The sequence below is a fragment of the Cynara cardunculus genome, assembly GCF_001531365.2.
Source record: "Cynara cardunculus var. scolymus isolate 2C chromosome LG 5, CcrdV1, whole genome shotgun sequence".
NCBI lineage: Eukaryota > Viridiplantae > Streptophyta > Magnoliopsida > Asterales > Asteraceae > Cynara > Cynara cardunculus.
The window spans coordinates 11,906,765-11,917,283 of record NC_037532.1 but is presented as its reverse complement, the minus strand read 5'-3'; the positions used below and the strand labels follow the sequence as shown (position 1 = coordinate 11,917,283).

Below are 10,519 nucleotides of genomic sequence, written 5' to 3'. Positions count from 1 at the left end.
GTGGTTTTAAGGGTTTTCCTTGTTGCTGATTATTGATGCGATTCCTGTTTTAGTTTATGTTTCTACGATAAAACTTTTTGTGGGTTTATAAGGGTTAATGGGTTATAATCTACTCATCAAATGTGTTCGATGATATGCGTCTGTAGGTCAGCAAGGATTTGATTCTGCTAATGAGTATTGGGTTCGAATTGATGTTTCTTTACTTTCTTTCAAACATTTATGTGTGGTATTCCCTCTTCCATCTTCACATTACTTGTTAGATGCATAACGATGCTTGAGCAGACTCCACTGGAGGTTTGAGGCTCAATTACATCGACCTAAAATTCTTTCGATAGGTTGGTTATTGTAAGTCTATTGAAACATGTGACAATACTAAAATGTTTCACCTATTAATTCATAGTTTATGTTGGCAGGGTTTTTATTTTATGTTATCTCAATTAACCTTCCGGATGGATGTTGTTAGAAATGAAATTGATGGTGTTTTAATCAATGGGCATGATCGCATTACATCGTGTGTTTGCTAATGTGTTGTGTAACAATGTGAATCTATAACTACTGGGGATTGGATTTTAAGAATAAAGAAGAGAAGGTTTTGATTATGATCACATTACATCGTGTGTTTGCTAATGTGTATGTAACAATGTGAATCTAAAACTACTGGGAATTGCATTTCAAGAATGAAAGGTTTATTTATTGTTTTTTTAATTACATCTGGATATAGTATACTCAATGTGAGATGCACAAAGAGGTCCAAGGAGAGGTTTGAGTTCAAGTTGTATCTAGTGGCAAGTTGTTTGGTTAATCTTGTTGCTCTAAGTTTGTTGATACTGAATATTGGTTCTTCCCTCTGCGCAATAATAAGTAATGGTTTATCCACTTTTCTTGTTTTTGGTATCAAACCTAGCTCTTCTCAAGATAAAAATTAGTACAGTTTTTATTTTATGTTTTTAATACCCATTTTTGAGAAAATTGTGGTGTTTCTTTCATGGTTTAAAGTGGTTACAACATTTTATAACAACTGCATTAATTATATCAAAATTTGATGGTCAGAAGTAGTTTATGCAACTCTCCAAAGTCGAATTAGGGCACTTGTTAAGGGTCAGAGGCAGTAAATTGCTTGAGATAGAATTCTGAAAATAATTGGTAGTTGGACTATACGGGTACTTACTAATTTTTCTTGTTTTATAGCTTATGTTACTTCTACTTGTAATATAGTTAACTATGTTGACCATTTGGGTGGTGGTATGTACTTGTTTAAATTCGCAGCTAACATGAGACTGTGTTTCTAAACAAGCCCTGTATATCCCATTCGGAGGTGGGGTCTAGGAGGTTAAGGTGTACACAGACTTGACTTTTACCTCAAAGAGTAGAGCGACTATTTTCGTGAAGACCGTGGTTTGTGAGAAGTACGTGAAATAGAGAAAAACATAAAAGATAAATTTCGAAAAGCTAGTTACGAGTAAGCAATAATGTACAAACATAATCAGGTGAAAGAAAAACATAACCAAGGTAAAGAAACTGCATACCCTTAGTCTAACTTAGGGCTCTGATACCCTACCTAACGACTTGCTAACCCTATCCACACCCTCTTCCTCTCCAATTCCGTTCCTCCCATCTATGCTTATTCCTTGTTTCCACTATGGCGTTTTCCATAAATTTGTTTTTTTTCAAATACTTTATTGAGCATTCATCAATTATGAACAGAGAGTTCTTATTCTTTTCTAACTCTTTCCAGGTATTTGTGTAAAGTGGATTGTGTTTTTCAAGTTACAAATCAAAGATGGGGGCAGGAAAGAAAGAGCTGGTAACTTCCAATCATGATTGGTCAAGCACTAGAAATTTAGGGAAGAGTCACTTAGGCGGTGTGATATTTGGCACCAAGAACACGACGATCAATGAATGCCTTTCAAAGCAACTCTTTGGTAACTTGACCTAGAATCAGTTTTTGCTATTCACCTCTTTTTAGGATAGGAGAATTTCGGATTACTGCTAATATACTTGTTGAAATTATAATAGGTTTACCAAATCAGCACTTTGTGTATGTTGAAAAAATTGGTCCTGGTTTACCATTGTTTCTATTTAACTATACGGACAGAAAATTACACGGCATTTTTGAGGCTGCTAGCCATGGACAAAAAAATATAGATCCATATTCATGGACTAGTGATGGCTTGCAGAGAACACCTTATCCTGCTCAGGTACTCGACAGGTATCTTGGTACATGATCTACTTTTCAATCAAATTTGAGTTTTGGCTCTATAGAGTGCGTTTGGCACATGCAGACGGGATTGGACATGACTGGACTGGAGGAACGAGGTAGGCGAGTGAAAGAATTGTGCAAAGTTTTAGGGGTTTATTTTGACATGGTAATTTGGTAATTTACCAATCTTGTCCCATCTCTCCAATTTTTGTTCCACCTATTTTGGTGGGACAGTCCTGTCATGTTCCTTTCTTAATGATACCAAAGAAGAGTTTGACCCAATGCTTTATTTCTGTCCTAGTTGATCCTCGCACCAAACTTGGGAGTTTTTGTCCTGTCCCGTCCTGTCCCGCATACCAAACACACAATAGGGAGGAAATATTGAACTTTACATATTAAACTTTGCTCTTGTGATTTAGGTTCAAGTACGAATACGGTCGCAATGTCAACCACTAACTGAGAATCAGTTTAAGCCCATAATTGTGGACAATTACTATACTCAGAACCATTTCTGGTTTGAGCTGGATCATTCCCAAACAAACAAGCTGTTATCTTTATTTTCATCTCGACCGGTTTCTGATTCACAATCTACATTGACTCCACATGGTTCGACGAAATGGAGTATATGTCTCCCATCAGTATCCAAGTCTGATGAGAAAGTGGAAAAGGAGCTTGTTCAATCAAACAGAAAGGGTACATCAAATGGTGTTAAGAGTTCAGCCAACAAAGAGAAAGATATCTGTAAGAGTTTTAATGGCAAGATTGACCAGTCATTAGATGATTCTCTTTGTATGGTGGGCAAAGATGAGAAGGAACTTGTATACACGAAGCTTAAAGAACTGGCTCTAAATTGTAAGTTCATGGCCCCACCTGCTGCTAGCCATGAACACAATAATGCTCTTAAGAATGAGATGACCAATGATTCTTCAAAGGAGGTGGCAATCCATGATGAGAAAAAGGAAGATGCTCTTGCTAAGTCATCTGAAGGTCCAATGATAGCTAAGGTCTCACCTATTTACAAGTATTCCTGTTATGTCTTTTGCTTATCAATTGTGTAACACGTAACCCTTTTATAACTTTTTCCTGTGCAAATTAGTTGATTGAAAAAGTGGAAGATCTGATGGCATTTAAAACAGAGCAAAATCACAAGATTGGTTGCTTGGAAATGAAGATAGTTTCTCTGGAGCAGAATCTGGTATTCATATATCTCATAAATTATGAAGTATACTCTCATTGTTGGTTATATGTTTATATATCGTTGTTTTAATATGAGACCTTTTGTTAAGAAACCGAAAAAATTCCCTATTTAAGCATGTACCATTTATTGCTTGACGATGACTAAATTTTAGATTCTAGGATGTGTTACTAGATTTCGATTGTTGATCTTTTTTCATGATTTATTTATTTATTTGATATAAATAGGGTTTATTCTTATAGTTTATGGTTCTTTTATCTGTTTGAAGGGTTTCTTCTCCTACAATGGTAAACACATTTCTTCAACCTTGACTAGATGGCATGTGACCTAAGTTTTTATATTGAAATCCTAGAAACCTCCGCTATTAGCTGCATGTGAAGGGAAGCCATAACCTTGCATCATGAGACGTAGTCGTTGCCGTGTACCTAATCCTGTATAACTGACCAATTCACATATTTGCTATGTCTGTTCCCGGTCACCATAGCATTTGCTGCCTCAAGAAATGCTTGCTATCAACAAGTGGCAATCCAAGTCGGTCATTCATGAGTTTGGACCGTCTATGAATGACAATCACTATATTAAATAATGCCTAAAGTACAAGGACTAATCCGTTATTTCTTTCATCGCCCCCATACGTATTTTTCTTCATATTTTTTATTGTGTTATGCATACATCAATTCGGAGCATATAGTCTTAGTGGTTTTTCTAAATGATATTGTCCTCATAGCGGTGGACTCGAAGATCATTGGAATGTGCTTCTTGTCACAAATCTTGGACAACTTCTGTAATGCTTGGAGATAGAGTTCTCATGATCCCTGTTGGAAATTTTGCTGCAAAAAACTATAGATAAACAAGATTAGGATGTGATTGGGAATCACTATCCTTAGGATAATATTATACCCCACTATTTGCTGTTGGGTTAAGGCTAATTTACCCCCAGGATTTACCTAATCTTAGATGAAGGACACCACAAATCCTTCAATCTCCATGAACATTACTTCTGTAGAAAAATGGAGGAAAAGGAATAGAAAAGTTGGAGAAAATGGTAGGATTAATTCATATTTATAGGCTTTGATCGTTGGCAGTTTATAACCAACAAAACTGTCATTTAATCTTATCCAACATGGCTTAGAAAATAAGCAACAGAAAAAAATGTCAGAAAGGATAAAAAAAATCGACAAACAGTGAGTTATGCGGGTTTTCCCACGGCCTAAGTCGCGAGGAAAACCGCAGGAGATACTGTTCGAGATTCCGGAGACTTATGCGGGTTACCCCGCGACGATGCCCGCTGGAAAAGTTGCGGCAGTATCTGTTTCTGAAAATAAAAATTCGGTTTTATGAAAATTGCATACGCGCAACGTGTTAGTGCTATCTTTTGACCCATTAAATTTATAATATGCAAGCCCAAACCAAGCCCAAACTCTATAAACCCATCATTCTTTATTTTGATAAACCAAGTATGGCATTTATTCCACTTCCTTCCCTATGTGCTACAAAACTCCCACATTGAAGATTATATTCAACAATCTCCCACTTAGTCTTCAATTTTACAAATTTTGCATATATGAAAGTATCTTTTGATTTGAACTTTCACTTAGTGTAAGTTATTCAAAACTATAATAAAGTCTATGGCAACATATAGCTTTTGAGCCGAGATTTTATAAGCTATAGTCGGAATAACTACATACAAAATTTGTTTCTCTATGATGTTCATAAATATAAAAGCACCATTATGGCTATGTGCTCAATCTGGATTCATGGACATTTACAAAAGTTGACCCACACTTTTGTTAGAAGCGGCACCACTACTTATATCCATGTAGGTGTAGTTCCAACATTGCGTAGAATCACATTAAGAGTATAGCACTCACCCTAAAACTTACACTAATTTACCTTAGTGTGACTTGGTCACTTGTCAACAATTTGTTGTTATCACATTGAATTTTTAACTAGGAAAAACCTAGATAAAAGTTGGGATTCCATTGTTGTTGACTAATCAACGGGTCTCAATCCCTCTTCACGAGTCGTTCCAAAAATGATATCTCTTGGAAGTCCTTTAATGAATGGATCTACTAAATTATTGCAAGACCTTACATATATTATAGTTATTATCGCATCAGATATTAACACTCTTACATATGCATGTCTTAGACTAATATGTCTAGATTTTCCATTATAACTTTTATTATAAGCTCTAGACAATGTTGCTTCACTATCACAGTGCAAAGAAATGGCTGGCCTCGGTTGTGGCCACAACTTTATATCCAATAACATGTCTGTCAGCCATTCTGCTTCTTTGTCTGCTGCTGCTAATGCTAAAAACTCAGCTTCCATGGTGGAGTGTGTATGTAATACATGTTTGTTTCTTAGAGGATCAAGAAACAGCTCCATCTCCAAGCATAAAGATTCAACCACTAGTTGATTTGTTATCATTATCACTAGTGATCCAACTAGCATCAGAGTATCCTTTTAGAACTGCTGGAAAATTACCATAATGTAGAGCGAACTTTTTAGTTCTTTTTAAATAATCAAATACTCTAACAATTGCTTCCCAATGTTCCAAACTAGGATTACTTGCAAAACTAGATAGCTTACATACAACAAATGCAATACCAGGTCTAGTATAATGTGTTGCATACATTAAACTACCTATTGCACTTGTGCAACCGCACGACCATTATTCTTGCTAAGCTTACAAGAATTATCATAAGGGGGCATCAACTTCCCATAAATTTTAAATGATTAAACTTAGTAAGCATTTTCTCAATAAAATGAGATTGACTTGAGGAATAACCCCCACTATTTCTCTTAATTTTATTACCTAACATAGTATCAACTTCATTCAAATCCTTCATTTGAAAACATCTACTCAAATAAGTCTTAGTTTCATTAACCCCTTTCATGTTAGTTTCAATGTTTAGCATATCATCCACATAAAGGCATACAATGACTCCATAATCATCTGTAAACTTAGAATATATGCATCTATCAGCAGAGTTATGCATAAAACCATTAGATAAAATAGCAGAATCAAATTTTTCATGCCATTGTTTAGGGGCTTGCTTTAAGACCATATAAAGACTTGGTTAATTTACAAACTCTGTTTTCATTTCCAGGAAGTACAAATCCTTCCGGTTGCCTCATGTACACTTCTTCATCGAAGTCACCATCTAGAAAATCTGTCTTTACATCCATTGATGTACATGTAAATTACAGATTGACGATAAAGCCAAAAGTACTCTAATAGATGTAATTCTAGCTACTAGTGCATAAGAGTCAAAATAGTCTACTTCTTCTTGTTGACTAAAACTTTGTGCAACGAGTCTAGCTTTGAAAGTTTGAATAGATCCATCGGTATTGTGTTTCACTCTAAATACCCATTTACATCCGACTGCCTTTGAACCAGGGTAAATCTGATAAGACCCAAGTCTTATTTGCTATTAATGAGTCCATTTCGTCATTAACAACTTCCTTCCAAAAAGCAGAATTTCTAGAAGCCATTGCTTCTTGAAATGTTTTTGGATCATCTTCAACACTAAATAGAATAGGCATCTTATTGGTCACAATATCTCTATTTCCTTCCACAAGAAAAGATAGAGCTTGGGAATTAATAAAATCTGGACCCAAATTCTTTTCCTTTCTAGCCCTTTCACTTCTTCTAGGTTCACTAGAAGTTTAAGGTATGGTTTTTTTTATGACTAGTAGAATAATTAGCCAATGTATCTTGAAGTGGGGTTGAACTAGATTCATCAAGTTGTGTAGAATCATGTTTAAAATTAGTTTCAAAAAAATTCAACATCTCTAGATTCTACTATGACATTTGAATCCAAATCCAAAAGTCTTTAAGCTTTTGAATTTTCAGCAGATCCCATAAATACACTTTTCAACGCTCTAGGTCCTAATTTAGTTTTCTTAGGATCAGGGACTTTATAATAAGCAAGACATCCCCAAACTCTAAGAGAACTCAAATTAGGCTTTCTACCCCTCCATATTTCATATGGAGATTGTTTTAGTTTCTTAGAAGGAACTCTATCATGTACATGACATGCAATTAGTAATACTTCACCCCAGAAGTTGAGTGGCAGATTTGAGTTTACAAGCATAGCATTTAACATGTCAACCAAAACTCCATTTTTTCTTTCTGCCACACCATTTTGCTGAGGTGTATGGAACACTAACTTGGTGTTTTAATCCATGATCCTTACAAAAGCTAGTGAAATTAGTAGGAAAATGTTCCCCACCTCTATCACTACGTAAATCTTAGGTTTCTTTCCCTTTTGTGTTTCAACCATGAATTTATAGATTTGAAACATATCAAAAGCTTGATCCTTAGTTTTCATCAAATAAACGTATGTATATGTAGAACGATCATCAATAAAGGTAATAAAATACCTACAACCACCTTTAGTAAGAACACCATTAAGCTCACATATATCAGAATGTACAAGTTCTAAAATTTCAGAATTTCGTTTTATCTTTGGAAATGGTTTCCTTTTCATCTTTGCTTGCACACAAATTTCACATTTATCTTTGTGTTCACTGTTGTAAGAAATTAAACCATTTTTACACATGAATTTCGTAGTTTGATAATTGACATGCGATAAACGATTATGCCAAAGATTAGGACTTGAACGTTCAATATGATAATTAACATTAAAAGATGACACATCAAAGTAGTTAAAAGTAGATATTTTATTGATACTTTGTTTAAACATTCCATCACAGGCGTAACCTTTCCCAACAAATGAACCGGCTTTGGATAGAATCACCTTGTCCGATTCTATCACAGCCTTTAAACCCTTCTTACATAGAATAAACCAGAAACAAGATTCTTCCTAATGTTTGGAACATACAAAACATTAGTAAGTACAATATTCTTTCCCGAAGTGAAATTAAGTTCCACACTTTCGGTTCCTTGCACTTTCGAAGTGTGATGATCTCCCATAAGAACGTCATGTCCATTCACAGCTTCAACATAGTCTTCAAATAAAGAACGATTGTTGCAAACATGGGCAGTAGCACCGGAATCGTACCACCGATTGTCACTTGTAGTAGTTGCAGCCATGTGCATTCCTTGTATCATCCCAATGTGCAGATCCGGAATCATAGAAATGATTTCATTGTGATCCTTTTCTTCAACAACACTTGCTTTCTCATTACTCTTCTCATGCTCTTCATTTCCCTTCTTTACCCAACTTTGTTCTTTCTTCGGAAATCGACATAAACATCTTATGTGCCCCTTTCTTCCACACTTATGACATATAACCTCAGACATGCCTCTCTTTCTCTTTTTTGTTGGGATCGGAATTGTTGTACTCATAAGTTGCGTTCCTCTTTTTGCCTTTAGGCTTCCTTTGATTCACATGGTGTACTTTGGAACTTGATGCAACATTCAGATCCTTCTCATGGCTTCGAGTTTCCTCTTCTATCCGTAAATGTTTCTGAATTTGTTTCGAACTGAAGTCTTCCGTGGTATGCAACAAATTCTTCCTATAATCATTGGAAGGAGGCAACTTGGCAATTACGCCACCAACAATCAATTGATCAGGGATGGTGATATTCAAAATTTTAAACTTAGAAATCAGAATAAGAAATTCATGTACTTGATCAAGAACAGATACGCTATCGGACATAGAGAATTCAAAGAATTTAAAAGTGATAAACTTATCTGCCCCTTATTCTCGGTGTCGAATTTGTACTCTAATGCCTTCCAGATTTCTTTTGCTGATTTCATCGGTGTATATAACTCATACAACCGATTAGTCAAGGAGTTGAGTATGTATCCTCTACACAGCAGTTCATCTTCGCCACGTTTATTTCTTTCAACAATCCTTGCAACGATGTCGTTATCCGTATGTTCCGACAGATCTGGTAGTTCAAGATCAAGGATGTAGATAAGCTTCATTGCAGGAAGGTAGAATTGCATCTTTTCTTTCCATCGCAGAAAATTAGTGCCATCGAAACGATCAAGTTTCACTGAGTTTTGACCAAGAAGTTTTATTGTATTTTGGAGAGTAGTCATATCTAATGTGATCCTAAGATTGTTAGAAATTCTGCAGCAGAAAACTATAGATAAACAAGATTAGGATGTGATTTGGAATCACTATCCTTAGGATAATATTAGCCCCTACTATTTGTTGTTGGTTAAGGCTAGTTTACCCCCAGGACCCTGATCTTAGATGAAGGACACAACAAATCCTTCAATCTCCATGAATATCACTTCTGGAGAAAAATGGAGGAAAAGGAATAGAAAAGTTGGAGAAAATGATAGGATTAATTCATATCTATAGGCTTTGATTGTTGGCAGTTTATAACCAACAAAACTGTCATTTAATCTTATCAACATGTCTTAGAAAATAAACAACAGAAAGAACGGTCAAAAAGGATAAAAAAATTCGTCATACAGTGAGTTATGAGTTACGCAGGTTTTCCCACAACCTAAGTCGCGGAGAAAACCGCAGGAGGCACTGTTCGAGATTCCAGAGACTTACGGGGGTTAACCGGTGACCATACCCGCGTGAAAAGTCGCGGTAGTCTCTGTTTTTTGAAAATAAAAAATCGATTTTATGAAAAACGCACATGTGCAACGTGCTAGTGCTATCTTTTGACCCATTAAATTTATAATATGCAAGCCCAAACCAAGCTGAAAACCAAGCCCAAAGTCTATAAACCCGTCATTCTTTATTTTGATAAACCAAGTAGAATAGCATTTATAAAGCAATAATGTTCCACTTCCTTTCCTATGTGGGACAAAACTCCCACATTGAATACTATATTCAACAATCCCAACATGCAATACTTTTTTTGTCAAAAGAAGTAAGTTCTAGATATTCTTTTCGACCACGGTGTACTAGATTCGCTTTGATATAGACTTGTAAGCTCATGCGTCAACCTCTTTAGGGTCAAGCTTTTAGTTGTGAATCTTTATCTAACTTTTAGACAAGGACATCCTGAGTGCATTCATTCGGTTTATGTTTGTACACATAGGCTATAGAGGAACTTGGGAGAATCGCATGTTTCTCATATGCCAATTAGGAAGGATGGTTTTCTTGGCAAATTGCAACAAGCAAACTAAGATGTTTCTATCAAGTGTAGAGTCCAAACACCATGCTATGATCTCCTGT

General features: G+C 35.7%; 1 protein-coding gene across 1 annotated transcript in view; it reads left to right on the top strand.

The window, feature by feature from the left end:
* The first annotated feature begins 1,738 nt into the window (after positions 1-1,738).
* LOC112511972 overlaps positions 1,739-10,519 on the top strand; it is a 27,721-nt gene continuing 18,940 nt past the window's right edge. Inside the window, exons 1-4 of the mRNA XM_025117731.1 lie at positions 1,739-1,922; positions 2,017-2,198; positions 2,620-3,204; positions 3,297-3,395. Of these exons, the coding sequence (XP_024973499.1) occupies positions 1,781-1,922; positions 2,017-2,198; positions 2,620-3,204; positions 3,297-3,395 (1,008 nt within the window). The 5' untranslated portion in view covers positions 1,739-1,780. The remainder of the gene's footprint in view (positions 1,923-2,016; positions 2,199-2,619; positions 3,205-3,296; positions 3,396-10,519) is intronic.